This window comes from Syngnathus floridae, chromosome 12 (genome assembly GCF_059516105.1).
Source record: "Syngnathus floridae isolate MCC-2025c chromosome 12, RoL_Sflo_1.0, whole genome shotgun sequence".
NCBI lineage: Eukaryota > Metazoa > Chordata > Actinopteri > Syngnathiformes > Syngnathidae > Syngnathus > Syngnathus floridae.
In genome coordinates this window covers 10,679,181-10,703,619 of record NC_142424.1, presented here as the reverse complement: position 1 = coordinate 10,703,619, position 24,439 = coordinate 10,679,181, and the positions used below count along the sequence as shown (strand labels likewise).

The 24,439-nt window shown below is 45.4% G+C and overlaps 1 protein-coding gene across 1 annotated transcript in view; it reads right to left on the bottom strand.

Annotated features, from left to right (window-relative positions):
• The window catches only part of il6st (interleukin 6 cytokine family signal transduce), a 46,263-nt gene that overhangs the window by 20,114 nt on the left and 1,710 nt on the right, over window positions 1-24,439 (bottom strand). Inside the window, exons 2-10 of the mRNA XM_088391239.1 lie at window positions 20,451-20,529; window positions 17,487-17,789; window positions 16,694-16,841; window positions 16,389-16,546; window positions 15,216-15,370; window positions 14,955-15,117; window positions 14,669-14,751; window positions 14,090-14,342; window positions 12,430-12,600 (exon numbers count right to left, since the gene is read on the bottom strand). Coding sequence (XP_088247365.1) covers window positions 12,430-12,600; window positions 14,090-14,342; window positions 14,669-14,751; window positions 14,955-15,117; window positions 15,216-15,370; window positions 16,389-16,546; window positions 16,694-16,841; window positions 17,487-17,789; window positions 20,451-20,523 — 1,507 coding nt within the window. The 5' untranslated portion in view covers window positions 20,524-20,529. The remainder of the gene's footprint in view (window positions 1-12,429; window positions 12,601-14,089; window positions 14,343-14,668; window positions 14,752-14,954; window positions 15,118-15,215; window positions 15,371-16,388; window positions 16,547-16,693; window positions 16,842-17,486; window positions 17,790-20,450; window positions 20,530-24,439) is intronic.

The window sequence follows — 24,439 nt, the reverse complement described above, 5'->3', positions numbered from 1 at the left end:
CCTAGACTTTAGGGCAGATATTGGCAAACTATGGCCCTTGGGCCACATCCGGCCCACGGGTCCGTTTAATCCAGCCTGCCAAACCTGATTAATTGTATTATTAAAAAATTTTTGGGGTCATTTTCCCTGCAATGACTGTTTCCCCAGTAGATGGGGAACCGCCCGCCCGTGCATTTACTCCCAGAAGCCGTCTCAGAAAGCTCAGTGCACACTCACAAGTGCTTGTATATGTACTCAGTAGTATGGACCCGGCGCACTCAGCGCTCAATTTCTATCAGTGCCGAATTTGTGGGCTGTGACGATAGCATTCTCGTAATTTGCGCACTGAGCTTTCAGATACAGTTTTACGCTAAAGCCACCCACAAACCTTCCCCTAAAATATTTCCATTAAAATGAGTGGCCCAAGGAAAAGAAAGGTGCACTCTGAGTGCCAAGTGTTTAAAAAAGAATGGACGACAAAATATTTTTTTGCTGAAGTCCGATCAATGCCGGTTTGTCTGATATGCCAAGAAACGGTTGCAGTATTCAAGGAGTACAATATTAGCCGTCACTTTGCTACAAAGGAATGCTAACTACGCTAGCAGTCAACACATGAACGGGCAGCTACAGCGGAGAGGTTGACAGCTACTTTGAAGACTCAGCAAAACTTTTTTCACCGACAAACTGCGGATCAAAAGTCAAGTACAGAGGCAAGTTTTTGATGCACCACCTGTTTTCGACTAATCTTAACTTAAAGTTTTTAAGGCCGACTTTAAGGAAGTGTTTCCCGTTTCCTCACCTCTGTCACCAGGTGTTTGTGAGTTGAACCTCTGCTCTGATTTTGAGCTATCCGTCACCGTGTTGCCGTTTTGATTTCTTTGTTACTTTGTTTAGATGTATTCTTTCACTGATTCTTGAAGATGATGTATTTAGTCAGGATGTTTGCCGTTTTATGTGATTTCGCCTCATAAGATAAACATCTTTCATAAATCTGACCTGCAGGTGCTGAAGTGATGGATACTGTTGTTCATAATAACAGTGTCCTATTTAATGAGAATCACTGATAGTTTTTGGGTGAAATATTTTATTTAATGCTATTAATGAATGCATTTGTTTTCAAAAAGCTTTTTTTGAATATCCATGCTTTACTACCTACTTAAGGCCAAAACCTTTTATGCAATGACCTTTACATGTCGTTTATATTACTTCACAAAACATCACATCCATCTCCTCCTGGTTCGGCCCCCCAGTCAAAATTTAGAACCCAATTCGGCCTGCAAGTCAAAAAGTTCGCACACCCCTGCTTTAGGGTCTTAAACTTAACTCTTTGGTTGGCAGCACTCCTCATCTGTTAAGCCTCTGCTACTATGGTTAATTCTAACAGATCAACATCTGTCCATTTACACTGCAATTGCATTGGCAGATATCTGATACATACCGTATTGGTCCGAATATAAGACGACCCTGATTATGAGACGACCCCCTCTTTTTCAAGACTCAAGTTTGAAAAAAGACTTTTCGAACACCAAATTTAATTATATATCTGAAACAAATGACTATAACAATATATTCGAGAGAAAAAGCATGTTATTATGCCTCATTCAAATCATGCAAAAACTCTCTATCACATCTTAATACCTGAACATTTAAATATGTAAACTAAAGTGCCATCATATTTGTAAATGAATGGCTTCTGGTTTTTGAAATGTAAATAAACCAATCTACTGTGATAAAACAACAAAATTGCAATAACTGCATTAACCATCAAAGTGAAGTCTAACTGTAACTGTAGTCTTGAAACAAATCTGAATAAGTAAAATCATTGCAATAAAATAATGCAAACTGTTACCGCTATTGTTGGGGAGCCTGAGGACTGTATAGAGGGTTGGCTCGGATGGTTATGCTCTTTTCGACCCCGGGTGTCGGTGAGACACAGGAGGGAAGACGTGGTTCAGTTTTGATTGCTTTACTAAATTATTGGCAAAAAAGTAACAGGCACTGTGGCTCATAGGGGCATACAGGAAAACTGGCAAAAGGGTATAGGCACACGCTTGGTCGTAAGGATGTGAGCACGTGTGTGTAGTGTACATAGGTGAGTCTGTGGGTGTGTGAATGTGATGGGTGTGTGGTGTGTGTGTGTGTGTGTGTGTGTGTGTGTGTGTGTGTGTGTGTGTGTGTGTGTGTGTGTGTGTGCGTGTGAATTTTCGATGTAAAGCGGCTTTGAGTGTTTAGAAAAGCGCTATATAAAACCGATCTATTATTATTATTACGAGTGTTGTGTGACGTCAGAAGTTGAGCGTTAACGTTCTGTCTGTTGCAGAATCACACAGACACACCCCACAAACCAGTGACGTGCGGTGAGGTTCATGACTGGTACTGACGTCACCCCCCCCCCCGTACTGACGTCAACCCCCGCCGGTGAAATTTGTCCGGCAACTAACCATGTCACAAAAAAGGTTGGGGAACGCTGCTCTAGTGTGGCTTATTCATTATTTAATTTGAACTATTTTAATTAAAATCTCATATCAGCAGTTTTCACACATAAAAACACTCAATAAAGCACATGGAATCAAAAACTTGTTTTCAATCGTGCGTACCACTCCGTTCCGAAGTCCCGTTGTCCGAATCAAACCTTTTAACTTTAAGTTGCTCTTCCGTTACTGATGACCTCCTGCTTCTACCAAAAATCCATAGTTGAAAATCGTTTGGATATGTAATCCTCCATTGTAATACGAAATGTAAAAACGGGGGAAAAACCCCCGAATGTAAAACTAAATAAATGGATGACTGCTCCTCAGTTGCGTTCTGTAAATTTGCACTGGAGATCTCTTATTCTACAGGTAGGCGCATAAAGCATCCCGGGATCACTAGCACCACCTGCCATATGGCTGGAGAACCTTTTTTCGTAGCCTCCGTAAGGTCTCTTTTCAAAGCCGTTTTGTTCATCTTAAGAAACACGACGTTACAGACAGATGACAAAAAACACTAGATATTCAATACATCAGCTTAACTACGGAAATGTATTAATCGAGCCACAGTGTTTGAACACTTAGACAGCGACATAAAGACAGAGAGCAGTTCTGTCTAACTGCATAGCCTGTCAACATAGGCAGCCGTGTGATTACGCAATCCTCAGAGGAGGCTAGACAGGAAGTTGGCTCCTCCGAGCGAATCGTCTTCGGTTTTAAAATAACTATAAAAAGTCAGCGATTTTTGTTCAAAATGATACAAAACTATTGAAATTACAAGGAAAATGACTCTATAATAAAAACAATTGAATTTGCTTTTCCCCTTTTCATGATGGCAGGGGAGGCGTAGCCTTCCTTGCCTCCTTTGACTGTACGTCCCTGATATATATATATCAGTGACGTGTAGTGAGGTTCATGAATGGGGAGGGACTGACGTCCCCCCCCCCGTTAAAATTTGCCCGACACCTAACCGTGTCACAAAAAAAGTTGGGGAGCGCTGCTCTAGAGTAGCTTATTCATTATTTAATTTGAACTATTTTAATTAAAATCCCATGTCAGCAGTCTTTACACATAAAAACACTCAATAAAGCACATGGAATCTGCTCCGAAGTCCCGTTGTCGGAATCAAACCTTTTAACTCCGGAGTTGGTCTTCCTTTACTGATGACCTTCTGCTTCGATCGAAAATCCATAGTTGAAAATCGTTTGAGTTTGGATATGTAATCCTCCATTGTAAAACGAAATGTAAAAACGGTAAAAAAAAAAAAAAGTGAAACGAAATAAATGGACAACTGCTCCTCAGTTGTTCACTGTAAATTTGAACTGGAGATCACTTATTCTACAGGATGGCGCATGAAGTGTCCCGGGATCACTAGCGTCCCCTGCCATAAACCTGGAGAACTTTTTTTCGTTGCCTCCGTTGGGTCTCTTTTCAAAGCCGTTTTGCTCATCTAAAGAAACAAGACGTTACAGACGGATGACAAAAAACACTAGATATTATATACATCAGCTTAACTACGGAAATTAGTTAATATAGCCACAGTGTTTGAACACTTAAAAAGCAACATAGAGACAGACAGCAGTTCAGTATAACTGCATAGCCTGTCAGCATAGTGATTAAGCAATCCTCAGAGGAGGCAAGGCAGGAAGTTGCCTCCTCCTAGCGACTCGTCTTCGGTTTTAACATAACAATAAAAATTCTGCAATTTTGGTTCAAAATGATACATCACTACTTAAATTAAAAGGAAAATGACTTTATATTATAAAGTTTATTGTAAAAAAAATTTGATGAATATGACAATTGAATTAGTTTTTTTCCCCTTTACATAATGGCAGGAGAGGCACGGCCTCCCTTGCCTCCCCTGATATATATAGATATATGTATATCTATATCTATATATATCATATATAGATATATGATATATATATACATATATATATACATATATACTATATATATAGAAAATTGTATCATTGAAGATTTCTCTCGTATAACCTTTATAACACTGTAAAAGACAATGTACACTCTCACACACTCACGCTCTCGCTCTTGCTCACGCACTCACACGCTCTCGCACACGCTCTCTCTCTCTCTCTCTCTCTCTCTCTCTCTCTCATTATATATATATCCATCCATCTTCTTCCGCTTATCCGGGGTCGGGTCGTGGGGGCAGCAGCTTCAGGAGGGGCTCCCAGACTTCTCCCCGGCCACTTCGTCCAGCTCATCCTGGGGGATCGCAAAGCGTTCCCAGGCCAGCCGAGAGACATAGTCTCTCCAGCGTGTCCTGGGTCATCCCCAGGGTCTCCTACCGGTGGGACATGCCCGGAACACCTCCCCAGGGAGGCGTCCAGGAGGCATCCTGATGAGATGCCCGAGCCACCTCATCTGGCTCCTCTCAACGTGAAGGAGTAGCGACTCTACTCCGAGTCTCTCCCGAATGACCGAGCTTCTCACCCTATTTAAGGGAGGGCCCGGACATCCTGCGGAGAAAACTCATTTCGGCCGCTTGTATCCGGGATCTCGTTCTTTCGGTCACGACCCATAGCTCGTGACAATAGGTCAACCGGTAAATTGAGAGCTTTGCCTTTTGGCTCAGCTCTCTCTTTACCATGACAGACCGGTACAGAGTCCGCATTACTGCCGACACTGCACCGATCCGCCTGTCGATCTCGCGCTCCATCCTCCCCTCACTCGTGAACAAGACCCCAAGATACTTAAACTCCTCCACTTGGGGTAGGGTCTCATCCCCAATCCGGAGAGGGCATTCCACCCTTTTCCGATCAAGGAGCATGGACTCGGATTTGGAGGTGCTGACCCGCATCCCGACTGCTTCACACTCGGCTGCGAACCGCTCCAGTGAGAGCTGGAGATCACGGCCTGAAGAAGCCAACGGCATCACTTCGTCTGCAAAAAGCAGAGACGCGATGCTGAGGTCCCCAAACCGAACCCCCTCAACGCCTCGGCTGCGCCTAGAAATTCTGTCAATAAAAATTATGAACAGAATCGGTGACAAAGGGCAGCCTTGGCGGAGTCCTACCCTCACTGGGAACGGATCCGACTTACTGACGGAAATGCGGACCAAACCCTGGCATCGGTGATATAGGGATCGAACCGCCTTTATCAGTTGGCTCGGCACCCCGTACTCCCGAAGCACCCTCCACACAACCTCCTGAGGGACACGGTCGAACATCTTCTCCAAGTCCACAAAACACATGTGGACTGGTTGGGCGAACTCCCATGCACCCTCGAGGATCCTGCTGAGGGTGTAGAGCTGGTCCACTGTTCCACGGCCAGGACGAAAGCCACACTGCTCCTCCTGAATCCGAGGTTCGATCTCCCGACGGACCCTCCTCTCCAGCACCCCTGAATAGACCTTACCAGGGAGGCTGAGGAGTGTGATTCCCCTGTAATTGGAACACACCCTCCAGTCCCCCTTCTTAAAGAGGGGGACCACCACCCCAGTCTGCCAATCCAGAGGTACTGTCCCCGATGTCCACGCAATGTTGCAGAGGCGTGTCAGCCATGACAGCCCTACAACATCCAGAGCCCTTAAGAACTCCGGGCAGATTTCATCCACCCCCAGGGCCTTGCCACCGAGGAGTTTTTTAACTACCTCAGTGACTTCGATGCCAGAGATTGGAGAGTCCGCCTCGGAGTCCCCAGGCCCTGCTTCCACAATGGAAGGCGTGTAGGTGGAATTGAGGAGGTCTTCGAAGTATTCTCCCCACCGACTCACGACATCCCGAGTCGAGGTCAGCAGCACGCCATCCCCACTGTAAACAGTGTTGACGTTGCACTGCTTCCCCCTCCTGAGACACCGGATGGTGGACCAGAATTTCCTCGAAGCCGTCCGGAAGTCATTCTCCATGGCCTTGCCAAACTCCTCCCACGCCCGGGTTTTGCCTCAGCAACCGCCGAAGCCGCGTTCCGCTTGGCCATCCAGTACCTGTCAGCTGCCTCCGGAGTCCCGCAGGCCAAAACGGCCCGATAGGACTCCTTCTTCAGCTTGACGGCATCCCTTGCCGCCGGGGTCCACCAGCGGGTTCGGGGATTGCCGCCACGACAGGCACCGAAAACCTTACGGCCACAGCTCCAGTCGGCCGCCTCAACAATGGAGGCGCGGAACATGGTCCACTCGGACTCAATGTCCCCTGCCTCCCCGGGGATGTGGGAAAAGCTCCGCCGGAGGTAGGAGTTGAAGCTCTTCCTGACAGGGGATTCTGCCAGATGTTCCCAGCAGACCCTCACAGAGCGTTTGGGTCTTCCAGGTCGGACCAGCATCTTCTCCCACCATCAGAGCCAACCCACCACCAGATGGTGATCAGTTGACAGCTTCGCCCCTCTCTTCGCCCGAGTGTCCAAAACATGCGGCCACAAATCCGATGACACGACTACAAAGTCGATCATTGAACTGCGGCCTAGGGTGTCCTGGTGCCAAGTGCACACATGGACACCCTTATGTTTGAACATGGTGTTCATTATAGAAAATTCGTGTCGAGCACATAAGTCCAATAATAGAACACCGCTTGGGTTTCGGTTCGGGGGGACCGTTCCTCCCAATCACGACCTTCCAGGTCTCACTGTCATTGCCCACGTGAGCACTGAATTCACCCAGTAGAATGATGGAGTCCCCAGAAGGAGCGCTCTGTAGCACTTCCTCCAGGGACTCCAAAAAGGGTGGGTACTCTGAGATGCCGTTTGATGCATAGACACAAACAACAGTCAGGACCCGTCCCTCCACCCGAAGACGGAGGGAGGCTACCCTCTCGTTCACTAGGGTTAACTCCAATGTGCAGGCGCCCAGCCAGGGGGGGCAATAAGTATACCCACACCTGCTCGACGCCTCTCACCGTGGGCAACTCCAGAGTGGAAGAGAATCCAGCCCCTCTCGAGAGGGCTTGTACCGGTGCCCAAATTGTGCGTGGAGGCAAGTCCGACTATGTCTAGTCTGAACTTTTCTGCCTCACACACCAGCTCGGGCTCATTTCCAGCCAGAGAGGTGACATTCCATGTCCCAAGAGCCAGCCTCTGCAGCCGGGGATCAGACCGCCAAGGTCCCTGCCTTTGGCCGCCGCCCAGCTTGCACTGCACCCGACGCCTTTGGCCCCTCCCACAGGTGGTGAGCCCATGGGAAGGGGGACGCACGTTTCCTTTTCGGGCTGTGCCCGGCCGGGCCCCATGGGCGAAGGCCCGGCCACCAGACGCTCGCCTTCGAGCCCCGCCTCCAGGCCTGGCTCCAGAGGGGGGCCCCGGTGACCCGGGTCTGGGCGAGGGAAAATTAGATCCAATTTTCTTAATCATCATATGGGGTTTTGTGAGCCGTGCTTTGTCTGGCCCCTCACCTAGGACCCGTTTGCCATGGGTGACCCTACCAGGGGCATGAAGCCCCTGACAACATGGCTCCTAGGACAGGGGTGTCCAAGTACAGTCCTCGAGGGCCGCATTCCTACATGTTTTCCAAGTTTCCCTCGTTAAACACACCTGTGCAGGAGCCTGATCATTGAATCAGGTGTGTTTAACGAGGGAAACTTGGAAAACATGGAGGAATGAGGCCCTCGAGGACTGGACTTGGACACCCCTGTCCTAGGATCATCAGGGCACGCAAACCCCTCCACCACGATAAGGTGACGACTCACGGAGGGGTCATTATATATATCATTGAAGATTTATTCTTTAACAATATCATGACAATAGCCAAACATTAGCTTACATGTAACATCATGTTACTTTCTAAATCTACATAAAAACATAGCTTTGTGTTTTTTTTATTTCGATGTGCTCCTTAATGTTCCTAGCGCCGCGACCTCCATAGCTGATCATATCTTGACAGAGAATACACAAACCCTTCCCCGGGACATCTACTTTACGGATATGTTCCGTCAGGCACGTGGTTACGGACTGTGTTCCGAGTTGTACGATGACGCCGCTCTCAAGCCATGCCATCTGAAGCAGTTCTTGATCCTGTTCGACTTGTCTATCTCCCTGGCACGATCCTTTTCTTTTTTCTCCAAACCTTTCGCGAAAACTTTTGGTGAGTAGGCCCTAGATCTATCCAACTAAATAACCCAATTGCAAATTGTGACGGTGTAAAAACACTTAGTTCTCCGCGTAAGTTAAGTTAAAAAGTGCAAATGATGTGACGAAAGTAGCGCCAAAATGTTGCAGAAAATAAGGCGGATGTTGTCACATCACTGCTGCCAGTAAGTTAGGTTTACAGAGACAAGCCGATTTCCGTACTCACAGCTTAACTAGTTTTGGTTTGAGATGGGCCAAAAGATGCCGTCGCGGCGGGCGGGTGGGCGAATGCTCACGAGTCGCCAAGGCTAACGTTCCCTGGCCAGCTGGTCGGCCGCTTCCCTACCCCCCCATATAGAATTTTTTTTTTATCAACAGATTTATACGATTTACAAAAATGATACTTTCAACGGAAAAAAGTCAAAAAGTCAAAGTCAGCTTTATTGTCAATTTCTCCACATGCCAAAGACACACAAATAAACCAAAATTTTGTTCCCCCCTATCCTACGGTGACAAGACATGGGCCACAACAGACAAACAAGTAAACAAGTATAACAACAGCGTGCTGAATAAATAATGAATAAATAACACAACAAATAAATAAATAAGAGGAGCAAAAAAAGGAGCAAGTGAGCGTACAGCAGACATTCCAGAAAATAGCGCAACAGTGCTGCGCGCTACGCAGAAGGGGGTAGCGAGTTCAGGGTCCTAACAGCCTGGAGAAAGAAGCTGTTGGCGAGTCTGGTGGTGCGGGAGCGCAGGCTCCTGTACCTCTTCCCAGAGGGCAGAAGGTCAAACAAAGAGTGAGCCGGGTGACTCACATCTCTCGCAATCGAGGTTGCCTTGCGGGCGAGATGGGAGGTGTAAATGTCCTTCAGGGAGGGGAGCGAAGCACCAATAATCTTACCAGCCGTATTCACTATGCGCTGCAGGGCCTTCAAGTTCTGTTCAGTGCAGTTACCACCCCAGACAGCGATGCAACTGGTGAGGACGCTCTCAATGGTGCCACGGTAGAATGTAGACAGGATTGCCTGAGGAGCACATGCGCGCCTGAGCTTCCGCAGGAAGTACAGGCGGCGCTGAGCTTTCTTTGCCAGTGACGAGGTGTTTGCGGACCAGGAGCGGTCCTCACTGATGTGCACCCCCAGGAACTTGGTGCAGCTCACCCTCTCCACCACAGCACCGTCGATGATCAGCGGCAGGTGTTTTGTGTGACCCTTCCGGAAGTCAACAACGATTTCCTTGGTCTTGTTGTCGTTCAGCAGGAGGTTGTTGTCCCTGCACCACGTGGTCAGAAGGTCAACTTCCGACCTGTACCGAGTCTCGTCATCCTTCGTGATGAGACCCACCAGAGTCGTGTCGTCAGCAAACTTCACTATGCGGTTGTCGCTGTAGGTCGCAGTGCAGTCATGCATCAGCAGGGTGAAAAGCAAAGGACTAAGCACGCAGCCCTGGGGGGCCCCGTGCTCAGCGTGATGCTGGCGGAGATTTTGTCGCCAACACGCACCACCTGAGGCCTCTGACAGAGGAAGTCCAGTACCCAGTTGCAGAGGGAGGTACTGAGGCCCAGCTCGTCGAGTTTGCAGATGAGTCGCTGCGGCACAATAGTGTTGAAGGCAGAGCTGAAGTCCACAAACAGCAACCTCACATATGAGTCCTTTCTCTCCAGGTGGGTGAGGGCCGAGTGGAGGGCAGAGCAGATGGCATCCTCAGAGGACCGCTTGGCACGGTACGCAAACTGGAAAGGGTCAATGGTGGGGGGAGAACGGATTTGATGTGCTCCATGACAAGCCGCTCAAAGCACTTCATGATGATGGGCGTCAGTGCCACGGGGCAGTAGTCATTGAAGCAGGACGGTGCAGGTTTCTTTGGCACAGGAACGATGGTGGCAGCCTTGAAACACGAGGGGACGATGGCCTGCTGCAGGGAAACGTTAAAGATGTCCGTGAAGACACCCGACAGCTCCCCAGCGCAGTCCTTCAGCGCTCGACCCGGGATATTGTCAGGGCCCGCCGCCTAACGGGTGTCAATAGCGGCAAGCGCCCTCCAAACACCGTCAGCAGAGAGGCGCAGGGGCTGCTCGTGTGGGGGGGGAGTGGTCTTCAGCGGGCAAGTGCTGTTCTGGGCGTCGAAGCGAGCAAAGAAGCGGTTTAGATCGTTCAGCAGACGGACGTCGCCCTCACAGCTCCTCGGCGCGGGCTTGTAGTCCGTGATGGTCTGAATGCCCTTCCAAAGACTACGCGCGTCCTTGCTGTCCTTGAAGTGGGTGGAGACCTTGCACGAGAACGCCTTCTTCGCTTCTTTGATGCCTCGGGACAGGTCGGCCCTCGCTGTCCTCAAGCCAGCCTCATCCCCCGCTCTGAAAGCCTTGTCCCTGGCCCTCAGCAGTCTGAGGACAGCCCCTGTCAGCCACGGCTTCCAGTTTGCGCGAGTGACGACGGATTTTGAGCAAGTCACATCATCGATGCACTTCGTGATGTAAGAGGAAACAGAGTCAGTATACTCCTCTATGTCCGTCCGATCGTTGTAGGTGGCTGCCTGCTTACACAAGTCCCAGTCAGTGGTGTCGAAGCAGTCACGAAGTGCATCGGAGGCACCCTCAGGTCACACCCGAACCCGCCTCCGAACCGGCCTGGATGCCTTTACCAATTGTCTGTATGCGGGCAAAAGCAAAACGGTGAGATGGTCAGAAAGCCCAAGATGGGGGAGGGGGGTGGCTTTGAAAGCTCCCTTCTGCGCAGAGTAGACTAGGTCCAGGAAGCTGTCTCCACGTGTCGGAAAAGGAACATGCTGGTGAAGCCTCGGGAAAACAGACTTCAGGTTGGCATTATTGAAGTCTCCAGCGAAGATGGTTAAACCGTCAGGGTGCGCTGTCTGCTGTTCACTGACAGCCTGGTACAGTTCACCAAGCGCCGCGATCCTGTCGCCTTCGATGTTGGAAGGCAGGATGTATACCGCGACTAGCAGAATCGCGGTAAATTCCCTCGGCAGGTAAAAAGGACGGCACTTGATGATCACAAACTCCGCAAGTGGCGAGCAGTGCTTACATACCACCACAGAGTCCCGGCACCATTCTTCTCGGATGTAGACGCATATTCCACCTCCTCGCGACTTTCCCCCTTGTACAATGGCACGGTCCGCCCGATAGCACGCTAGCCGCTCCAGATGCACGGCAGAGTCCGGAATGTTGTCAGTCAACCAGATCTCGGTGAACACAAGCACACAGCAGTTCCGCACCGTCCGGTTCGTAGACCTCAGCAGGCGAACGTAATCCATTTTGTTGTCCAGCGATCGAACATTCGCCAGAAGAATGGTGGGCACCGCCGGGCGTGCTGGGTTGGCCGCCAGCCTGGCCCAGACGCGCTTGCCCCTCTTCTGCCTCCTCGCACACCGTTTCCGACGGCTCCCAACCGGGGGAGGAATAGCGGGCGAGGTCGGCGACGTTTCAGGACGTAGCAGTCCGAGCGCCTTTAATGTCGCCGCTTCAAAGTCTAGAACGCCACAAAACCCACTTCTGCCGATGTCGAGCAGAACCTGCCTGCTGTACTTGTAGCACGATAAAGCACGACGAGACGAACACATAAGACTGTCGGACGAACACTCATTAGACGAACAAATCACCGTACTAACGGGACAGAGAGTGGCCGCTGAGTGTGCACGCGCCGCCATCTTGAATCATAATCATAATTCTCATGAAATCCGCGGAAAATTCCCATCCCTGAACTATTAACAAAAATGTGAGTACAGTAGAGCACAAATTTAAATAGTAGAATAAAGTACAACGAACTCACTGTCTTGCTTCCGTGACATTTTCCGTTTACTGTAAGTCATGGCATGCATGCGCCCTATAATGCGGTGCACCCTATGCATGGATTAAATACAGAATAGACCCCGCAATTGAGTCTGTGCCTTTTAACCTGAAGCGCCTTATGGTGCGGAAAATACGGTATGTGAAAAAGGAAATTACCTTTTATGGTTGTTTGTTGGGTACTTTTGTTTTCCCTCTGCCAGTCCATGTCATTAGCACTAACCCACTCCACGACATACTGTGTAACAGCTGTATTGTTGGGACGATTCCATTTGAGTAAAAGTTGGTCACCTTGTGGGTGCACTCTAAGCCCCTGCACTGGATCGAGATCTGAAATGTATAGCATCAAGTAAACCTTCCAATTGCCAGTTAAGACATTTCAGGCAAACACCTGACATTAGACACAACACGACTGCAGATGATTTGAAATAACACTACTATGCTCATAGCAAATAGCAGCACACACAACCATACTGAGTAGAGACACCATATTTTCCAGACTATGAACCGCTACGTTTTGCGCAAGCTTTGAACCCTGCCTTGCGGCTTGTAGTCTGGTGCGGTGTCTCTATGGATTTTTTGTGATTTTTTGACGTCTAATACACTTATACACTCATTAGTAAAAAGGTTGTGGACCGCATGTGCGGCACCGCTTTGCTTGGCAGAGGGATATGTGACCAGACACACTGTCACTGGGGAAAAGATTGGTGTGTTGATCGCATGTCCAGGCAAATAGTGCCGCACAGTTGACAAAAACAAGAGACAGAACGAGATCAAGACGGACATTATTGGAGAAAGGAAGCTTTTATACACAAACCCTCATTATGGGGGACAAAAGAAATGCATATGATACCGCTTTTAAGTTAAAGTCCATTTGGGTCTTAATGAAGGAAACAGAGCTGCTGCATGTACTGTAGAGGTTTCCCCCGGCCACTAGAGGGCACTGGACTATTGTTGATGACATTTTGTTGCCACCATTTCCAGTATTTTTTTTCATGGGTCATGTCTTCTCCGGAGCTTTACGTGTAGCTCATATTGCATTGGCAACTTTACCCCTGTATGTAGTCCCATTTTTTTTATTAGTAGTTGTGTGTTGCTAATGATCCTTGCACATTAAGTTTATTAAAGTTAAAGTTAAAAAGTTAAAGTCCCAATGATTGTCACACACACAACTGGGTGCGGTGAAATTTGTCTCTGCATTTAACCCATCCCCGAAGGGAGCAGTGAGCAGCAGCAGTGCCGCGCCCGGGAATCATTTTGTGATCTAACCCCCCAATTCCAACCCTTAATGCTGAGTGCCAAGCAGGGAGGCAACGGGTCCCATTTTTATAGTCTTTGGTATGACACGGCCAGGGTTTGAACCCACAACCTTCCAGTTTCAGGGCGGACACTCTACCACTAGGCCACTGAGCTGGTACAAATTATGTACCATGGTCGTCGCTGAGATTTATTCATGTTTGTATGTTTGCAGAGCTCCATCTGTGTCATGTTGTCATATGTTAATAAGAGGTATGTGTCACCAAAGAGCCATCTCTTTCCTGACAATCCTCTTTGTGTATATTCTCTTACAAATGAAAATTAAACATTAAAACACCTGTGGCCTATAGGCCGGTGCGGCTCTTATATGAACAAAACAAGATTTTCCTCGAATTTTAGCTGGTGCATCTTATAATCAGGTGCGGTTTATAGTCCAGAAATTACGGCATTCAGTACCAGTTGACAGAGGACTATACAGTATCACAATATTTATGTCTTTGCCTTTATATTTCACTGAAATGTAACAGAGATTTGCTGAAATACTCTAGTGCGGCACACTTACCATGTGCTTTCTCTGGAATACCGAGTGATACCTGAGGAGACTTCCCCACAGAATTGATGGCACTGACATACACTTGAACATTCATATTGTCCAGCAGAGTCATCTGTTTTAAGACAGTGAACTTCAGGCGAGGGAAGGTGTTAGCCTTGACAGGAATATTTTCCCATGACGTATTTCTACTCATCACACTTTCCTTTTGTGTTTGAACCTTTATATTGTAGCTCATTATCCTTCCATTGGAAAACACAGGATTCTGTCATGGGAAAGTAAGTAACAGAAGTAAGAATAATTTCAGGGTGAATCCCAGTTGTAAAGAGATCCCACTGATTTGACAGTTAAGTACAGTCAACTTCAAAACTTCCTTTGGGGGAATTTCGATTAACAATTTCTACAATCATGCATTTTGTGTTCATTTATTTAAATACAGAAAGACAACTCTTCTAGACATAAACAGAATCTAGAACAGTCAACTTTCCTTTATAACTTACATACGTTCAACAGTGCATTTTGAAACCTTGTAAGACCTTAGACAGGGCTGTGTGTACTTGGGCTTTAGGTGAATTATATTATGGAACTTACCTTACATATAAACTTCACTTGACGCTCATTAATGCATTCACCTTCAGTAATTATTGTCCATAAATCCGGTTTACTCGTTGGTCCTATAACAAATGAAAGCAAAAAATGAATGGTTGTAGCAAGATCTTATTCGTTGATTTATATCAAATTGGTTTGCTTTAATTGAGAAAATCACTTCATGAAATGTAGTCTCATATACTGTAATTCTGTCTGTACAGAAAGGTTTGCTGCCAGCAATGGGTAAACCTGTTACTGTATTTTCTTAAGAATCGCCCATGATACTCACTATCTTCGTATGTTTTCTTGGTAACGTTGGCACTCCAGTTGCTCCAATACCCACATTCCTCGTTGACATGTTTACAGCGCACTTGAGTTGTATAAACTGTGTCGGGTTGCAGCTTTTGGAGTCTAAAAGATTCGGTCTGTTTGGCAATATCAACATCAGGTACCTAAATGACAAACTAACATAAATAACTTCCTAATCTGTCATTTTGTTACCTTTATCTCTTACAATTAATCTTGGCTCTATAAATAAAAACACACTTACATTAATCCAACTGTGAGATCCATTTCGGCAATACCGTATTTGGTATTTTAATGTAATCATTTGTTTAGGTATGGGATGTTTCCAGTTTATGAGAAGGGATGTGGGAAATGTCTTTTCTGAAAAGACTTCAACATCTGATGGGGGGTTTGTTTTGGCTGCATGACAAAGAAAGAGTAAACATTAAATCATAAACATTTTCATGTTTACATGTGACATCAGATATGTGACATCCATATTTATTCTCTAAATTGAGGTTAAAATTTTTTGGTTTTAAGCATTTTTTTTCTCCCAGAATACTTTGGGGGTTCTATCTTCTTTTGATAAAAAATATTCAAGTATTTAGGATTTTTCTTTTACCAACATGTTTATTGCAAGGTACTCTATGTTTGACATTTTGCATCCTAAAACGGTCTTTGTACAGGTCTATGTGATGGTAGTCAAAAAGTCAGCATTTTTCCCCAGGTAAGTGAAAATGTTTTAATCAATGGCAGCCATGCTTCTAATTTTCTCTGGTTTATCATCATCAACATACACTACTCACAAAAAGCTTCTTCAATTGACTTCATGGTCAACTGTGGACTCAGTACACAGGGGTGTACAAATTCTAATGATCAGAAATCAACAGGGTCTTCATAAGCTGGATAATGAGCCTGACCATTTGAATCGTGTGTTGCAGCAGGGAGACATAGAAAACACGCAGGACACCGGACCCTAAGGAGCGGCATTGGTGACCCCTGTTGTAAAGCATGTCCAATCAACTGATTTTAATTACCACAGGTGGACACCCAATTAATCTGTTGAAAATTTCAAAAAGATGATCAGCAACTGTGTTAAGATGATGCACCTGAATCTTGAGTTTCATGATAAAGGCTGTGGATACGTTTGTACATGTAATTTTTTTTAAATCATTTTCAATAGAAACTGATTGAAAAAATAATAATTGTAATAATTAGCATGTGTTCATTTTTTAAATAAATCTTTTTTTTTTATTTAAAAATATGATATTTTTCTTTTTAGAATAAAGTTGTGACAACTGTGTCAGAAACGATTCAGGACTGATGTCATATCAAAATTCATCAAATCGGAAATATTTCATGTCGAAAAATGATTTTCCAAAACATTAGTCATCCCTAATGCTAAAGCAGAGCTGACAATAATTATACAAGGCCTTACCAAACCAGTTAGCTTCTTGTTTCAGACGTTCAGACTCTACAGTTCCCAGTTCATTGTGAGCCACTACCCAAATCTCCAGGTCCAAATGATTTGGGAAACTATTCATTGTCACGGTAGCAGTATTTTCTTCCGTTGACACGTTGTAGGCCTGATTGACGCTGAGAATGCACGCACACACGCGCACACACACACACACGCGCATGCACAGTTTATGTCACATATGCCAGGTTTCAGATCATAACCAATTACAGTTCACTTTTAAAATACAGTTTTTTCTGATACGGGATCAAGGGAATTATACTCACATCATGACGTCAACATGTAATGTATATATTGTTGGCATTGTCTTGGTCTGGTGTTCTGCTGGTTCCCATGAGCATTTGAAGTCTTTTGAAATATAATGCACCTCCTGAATTGCAATACAGGTCACATTCTTAGGTTTCTCTGGAGGGTCTAAAATTGGTATAGTAAAAAAAGCACAAGACAAAGATAAAGGGGCTGTATTTGCATTTGAGGAATCCATGCATTCTGTAACTATGAAACCATAATAAACTGAACATCGCGGTTCTAATATACAGGATGTGTATACAGCATAGAACATTTATAATAATGACTGAAAGTCAGAGGAGAACTTGAAATGAAGGTATTCAGGTAACAAAAAATACTGGTCTGCACTTATGTGATCATAACGATCTTGGCCCGAGGACAGGTTTTCAAATCAAAGAGCTTAAATATTGGTTCAGAGCTTCAGACCCTTACAATTTAAAAGATCTGTGGTTGGTAGGACGCTTGAAAGGGCCATTTAGTAGTACTACACAAGTTTTTATTTCACAAGGTACATTTCTGTTTCTGTTGTTTTGTGTCTGTTTGGATTGATTTAAACTTTAGACCACTTGGAATAATGGTTTTACAAGTGAAAAGGAAGAATAGAGAAAAAAGGAAGGTTCTTTCTATTAATGAAGAGTAAATATTAGATTTAGGAACTGCAACACTTAGAAGACAATTAGAATTGGAAGTCAAGTCAAATATTTTCTTAGTAAGAATGTTGATTAATGCACCTGTTTTTTCAATGTCATACGAGTTAAAATGTTTACTTACAGGCTTTTCTTAGGAGGATCCCATGAATAAATTTGCCCTTGTTTATGAAAACATAGGAAGAACTTTCCTTGCAGCGGCAAAATAACCATTCTGACTCCTCATTTTCTACTGGAATGGTGACACTAAGTGCTGACTCGTTGATCTTAGTGTACTGATTTCTTGGGATAATGGTCTGGGAAAGATTCCAGTACAGGTCATCTGATGTGGCTTCAATTGTGTCAATGATCACACATGTAGCTGTGAAGTTAGTTCCAATATGTAGCACTGGAGACTGCGGTGTTATCACCAAATGGCTTCCAGTTTCTGAAATAGAAATTATAACTGTGATATTCAGTCAATAAATTTGACAGTATGCAAAACACTTCCAATAACATATCTATCTGTCTCTATGTAAAAAGTAATTGTACCCTGAAACTAAAATATAGTTGTCCCACTCTTGGCAGCAATAACTGAAATCAAAATTGAAATTTGTGATAAATAATTGTGAGTTGTTTGCATCACTCTAGACACTTTTCAAATGTAACAGTAGAAATACATGGTTATTGTACCTAACAAGGCTCAAAATAGGCAGATTTGTGTTGCAATTTGTGAGTCAAAACTTGCATTCTACACTTCAAACTAACACATTAGTGATGTATGATAACTACCTACGGCTGCTCAATTATGGATAAAATCATAATCACGATTATTTTGTACAATATTAAAATCATGATTATTTACACAATTATGTTTTTGAAGTTAGAACAGGATTTATTAAACATGTTTAAAGAAACACTCCGGTCAACAGTGTTGGGAATTTGGGATTTTGTTCAATATTAAAATACTGATTATGTTTTTGAAGTTGGAACAGCATTTAAGTTAAGTTAAAAGTTAAAGTCCCAATGATCGTCACACACACATCTGTGTGTGGTGAAATTTGTCCACTGCATTTAACCCATCCCCGTGTGATTTTGATCCATCCCCTGGGGGAGAGGGGAGGAGTGAGCAGCAGCGGTGCCGCGCTCGGGAATCATTTGGTGATCTAACCCCCCAATTCCAACCCTTAAAGGCCCAGAGACACCGGTATATGTATAAATCGGTTTTAGTTACCTTATGGGCTGATAAATATAAATTGACGATCGAAACAACGAAAAGGAAACTGTTGCTCTGAAAAATATCATTTAAATTTGCCGCGCAGACGAGTTTGACTGCACCGAGCCGCCTCCTTCTAGACTGGGGAAGAAGCCGGAAGTGACGTTTCAAGTTGTTCGCGTTTAGCTTCAGTGAATATAAACAAAAAGAGAAGAGGGGCCAGCGCGGAGACGTCGGGCCAGGCTTGCGGCCAACCCAGCTCGCCCAGCCGTGCCTTCCATTCTCCTGGCGTACGTTCGTTCGCGGGGACGACAAGATGGGTTGCGTTCGCCTGATAGGATCCACAAACCGGACAGTGCGTGCCTGCTGTGTGCTTGTGTTCACAGTGGCCTGGTTGACTGTCATCTTTCCGGACTCTGTTCATTGGTGTTGACTTCTTGTTTTATTTTTCCTGTGTTGTTTACTTGTATGTGCGTTGTGAACTCTGTCTTGTCACCCTGGGATGGAGAGAAACGTAATTTCGATCTCTTTGTGTGTCTTCACACGCGAAGGAATTGACAATAAAGTTGACTTTGACTTTGAGACTTTGACTTCGAAAAGTATGTCGAAGCGTGACGGGAGGGGCACAATTCAGAAAACGTGCTCAGCTCGTCGAAAAAATGCGATTTAAGCAATAAAATTAAAAATGCGCCTAAAACCTAAACCAAACGCTGCAGATGTTCATTTCTTCATGCGCAGTGGTCAACTCGGCACTCTAAAGCCCCCTGAGAACTTTTTACTATGCCAACCTAACCACAGTGACGGGAGAGGCACATTTCAGAAAACATGCTCAGCTCGTCGAGAAAATGCAATTTAAGCAATAAAATTAAAAAAGCGTAAAAAACCTAAACCAAACATTGCGGGTGGTCATTTCTTCATGTGTCGTGGTCAACTCGGCACTCTAAAGCCCCCAAGAGCACTTTTTTGTATGCCAACCTAACCAGAGTGACGGGAGGGGCACAAATCAGAAAACGTGCTCAGCTCGTCGAGAAAATGTGATTTAAGCAATAAAATTAAAAATGCGAATTAAACCTAAACCAAACGTTGCAGGTGGTCATTTCTTCATGCGCCGTGGTCAACTCGGCACTCTACCCCCTAGAGCACTTTTTACTATGCCAACCTAACCAGAGTGACGGGAGGGGCACAATTCAGAAAACGTGCTCAGCTCAGCCCAAGTGAACTGCTAGATTCATCATATTCTGCGTCAAAAGAGGTTTCTGAATCGGATAAAATTCTGCTAATATTGCCGCTAGAAACGGAGCTGTCGCTATCATCTGCCATGTTGTTTGGGTTTGTTGAGATGCGGATGCACAACTTGTGACGTCACAGTAATGGCGCCACCAGTGTGGCTGCGTGCGGAACCCGATCGATAAACTGGCATTTAATTTTAGCTTTATTCTTAGTAATCGGTGTCCATTTTTAATTTCCAATGCGGCAAATGTGTTCTCTTTATACATTCTATCAAATTCCGTTCTAATTGAAAAAAAAAAAGGGATGTCTCTGGGCCTTTAATGCTGAGTGCCAAGCAGGGAGGCAATGGGTCCCATTTTTATAGTCTTTGGTATGACTCGGCCGGGGTTTGAACCCACGACCTTCCAGTCTCAGGGCAGACACTCTACCACTAGGTCACTGAGCTGGTATTTATTGAACATGTTTAAAAAAATAATAAAAAACACTCCGGTTAACAGTGATTGGAAAGTTAATTTTCTACACAAACTAGTTGAAAGTTCAGTCCACAAATTTTAATGTTCCAAATTGCAAAGAATCAGGGGTTTTATTTTACACATTTTCACAATGTGGACCACCCAGCAAGAGTGACGTAAACGGCACTTAAAAACATAAACTGTACAGGACCTGCTGAGGACGAAGCCGAAGCCAAAAATGCAAGCACAAATAGCTGGAGCATTCTTGCCAACACCATGGTCATGATGGGCTGTGAAGAAAGATTGTCAGACATTTAATTTGCAAAATGTTGACGCCTTCCAACATTTACTGCTTCTGCGACTACGTATATACAGAGACGTGTAGAGACGTCATAACTTCAGCCCTGACAATTTATAATACACGTATAATGTTATACGTTCGTACTCATTTATTTTTTTAACATGATATTAATCCCTGATGGTCTAACGCCGCGGCCTGAGCCGATTCCAGGTGTTGTGCTCGATTTGGTTCCCCCGTGAGATTTTGTTCCCCCTGCCGCGGGAGCGCGCACAGCTTGTTTGGAAAGCGAAAAACCGATGCCGTACGGCGTCGTACGGCGTCAGCACTATGTTGTTTTCAATAAAAACATGAAGAACTCACGTTTGCGTCAGTCAATTTTAATTTTTATAAGGGATTATTGTCATTTGATGTCTTTAAATTCATCCGCGTTCTGCCATTGAAGCGGGGTGCATTCAAAGACCAGTCGTAAAGACGGAACACTCACTCACTTCACCAAAAAGCAAGGATATAATTACGTGAGCTCTTTGCATAAACCTCGATGCAAAGAAACTCCTCCTTTTGGGTACCGTTACATGCTACAAGGAGTATATATTACAAAGGAGACTTTATTCTTAATTGTAATCATCATTCATCCATCCATTTTATTACTCAGGTATTTTCAAAGCAAATTAATATTGTTGCATTTATTAATTTGCTTTAAAATGACCGCGCAATATAATTAAAAGCTGACACTCTAGCAATGTCAAACGTGTTAGTTTAAGAAAAAGCCAAGATTGTGATCAAATCTTTCATAACGACAATGATTTGAGTGAATTGATTTGAATGAATAATTGAGAAGACATTTCAGTTCTGAAGGCTCCTTTTGTCCCAAGCAAAGTGAAAGGTGGTGGGATAAAAATTGTAACAGGAACGCTATAAAAAATGTCAAGCCGTGAATATTTGTGCCCCCCTCCCATTTTGAGAACGGTGAGTCCTGGACATCGACTGGCTTTTTTTCTGTCTTCCTGGGGGTCTGCTCAGGTAGTGTGGCAAATTTGAACAGGTTCCCTCATTCCTGGCCCAAGTTACAGGGGGGGAACAAATCCTCACGGGTGCCCCGTGAGGATATGTTCCCCCCCCTTATTTTGAGAACGGTGAGTCCTAGACTCCAGCTGATTTTTTTCTGTCTTCCTGGGGGTCTGCTCAGGTAGTGTGGCAAATTTGAACAAGTTCCCTCATTCCTGGCCCAAGTTACAGGGGGGGAACATATCCTCACGGGTGCCCCGTGAGGATATGTTCCCCCCCCTTATTTTGAGAACGGTGAGTCCTAGACTCCAGCTGTTTTTTTTCTGTCTTCCTGGGGGTCTGCTCAGGTAGTGTGGCAAATCTGAACAGGTTCCCTCATTCCTGGCCCAAGTTACAGGGGGGGAACAAATCCTCACGGGTGCCCCGTGAGGATATGTTCCCCCCCCTTATTTTGAGAACGGTGAGTCCTAGACTCCAGCTGTTTTTTTTCTGTCTTCCTGGGGGTCTGCTCAGGTAGTGTGGCAAATCTGAACAGGTTCCCTCATTCCTAGCCCAAGTTACAGGGGGGGAACATATCCTCAGCTGTTTTTTTTCTGATGATTTGTGCAGTGATACTGTTATTAATGCACTTTATCAACGTCTTTGGCCTTATTTGGGTCAAACAACTTTGTTTCTTTATCATATAACATACATAAAAATAATGACTTTAAACTTTATTAAGAAAAAAATATATATTTTTTTAAATAATGAAATAAAAAAATAAAAAATATTAATAAAACAAAAAGCAAAATGGTCTTCAAGCAAGGTTCAAATATTTAGCATTTATTTTCTTTACATGCTGCACACAAAAAACAGCCTTCGGTTGAAGGCTCCCCGACACATAAAAGATGGAACCACCTGCAACACTCGTCACACTGAATCTGGTAAACAAAGAAAAAAGCAAGATCATACAATGCAGCACATTTACAATAATTTACAACGCATGTGTCATTCAATATATTTCTTAATCATCACATGCATTAGTTAACAAGACCTGACATAATTACCCATCTGTCGTCTGTGTCATGTGTAGCTTCCCCACAAACAAAGCACAAGTCAGATAAATCATCTGTGAAAACTATTGAAATTATTGAAGTTGTCAAAGTTGTTTGACCCAAATAAGGCCAAAGACGTTGATAAAGTGCATTAATAACAGTATCACTGCACAAATCATCAGAAAAAAAACAGCTGAGGATATGTTCCCCCCCTGTAACTTGGGCTAGGAATGAGGGAACCTGTTCAGATTTGCCACACTACCTGAGCAGACCCCCAGGAAGACAGAAAAAAAACAGCTGGAGTCTAGGACTCACCGTTCTCAAAATAAGGGGGGGGAACATATCCTCACGGGGCACCCGTGAGGATTTGTTCCCCCCCTGTAACTTGGGCCAGGAATGAGGGAACCTGTTCAAATTTGCCACACTACCTGAGCAGACCCCCAGGAAGACAGAAAAAAAACAGCTGGAGTCTAGGACTCACCGTTCTCAAAATAAGGGGGGGGAACATATCCTCACGGGGCACCCGTGAGGATTTGTTCCCCCCCTGTAACTTGGGCCAGGAATGAGGGAACTTGTTCAAATTTGCCACACTACCTGAGCAGACCCCCAGGAAGACAGAAAAAAAAACAGCTGGAGTCTAGGACTCACCGTTCTCAAAATAAGGGGGGGGAACATATCCTCACGGGGCACCCGTGAGGATTTGTTCCCCCCCTGTAACTTGGGCCAGGAATGAGGGAACCTGTTCAAATTTGCCACACTACCTGAGCAGACCCCCAGGAAGACAGAAAAAAAACAGCTGGAGTCTAGGACTCACCGTTCTCAAAATAAGGGGGGGGGAACATATCCTCACGGGGCACCCGTGAGGATTTGTTCCCCCCCTGTAACTTGGGCCAGGAATGAGGGAACTTGTTCAAATTTGCCACACTACCTGAGCAGACCCCCAGGAAGACAGAAAAAAAAACAGCTGGAGTCTAGGACTCACCGTTCTCAAAATAAGGGGGGGGAACATATCCTCACGGGGCACCCGTGAGGATTTGTTCCCCCCCTGTAACTTGGGCCAGGAATGAGGGAACCTGTTCAAATTTGCCACACTACCTGAGCAGACCCCCAGGAAGACAGAAAAAAAAACAGCTGGAGTCTAGGACTCACCGTTCTCAAAATAAGGGGGGGGAACATATCCTCACGGGGCACCCGTGAGGATATGTTCCCCCCCTGTAACTTGGGCCAGGAATGAGGGAACCTGTTCAAATTTGCCACACTACCTGAGCAGACCCCCAGGAAGACAGAAAAAAAACAGCTGGAGTCTAGGACTCACCGTTCTCAAAATAAGGGGGGGGGAACATATCCTCACGGGGCACCCGTGAGGATTTGTTCCCCCCCTGTAACTTGGGCCAGGAATGAGGGAACTTGTTCAAATTTGCCACACTACCTGAGCAGACCCCCAGGAAGACAGAAAAAAAAACAGCTGGAGTCTAGGACTCACCGTTCTCAAAATAAGGGGGGGGAACATATCCTCACGGGGCACCCGTGAGGATTTGTTCCCCCCCTGTAACTTGGGCCAGGAATGAGGGAACCTGTTCAAATTTGCCACACTACCTGAGCAGACCCCCAGGAAGACAGAAAAAAAAACAGCTGGAGTCTAGGACTCACCGTTCTCAAAATAAGGGGGGGGAACATATCCTCACGGGGCACCCGTGAGGATATGTTCCCCCCCTGTAACTTGGGCCAGGAATGAGGGAACTTGTTCAAATTTGCCACACTACCTGAGCAGACCCCCAGGAAGACAGAAAAAAATCAGCTGGAGTCTAGGACTCACCGTTCTCAAAATAAGGGGGGGGAACATATCCTCACGGGGCACCC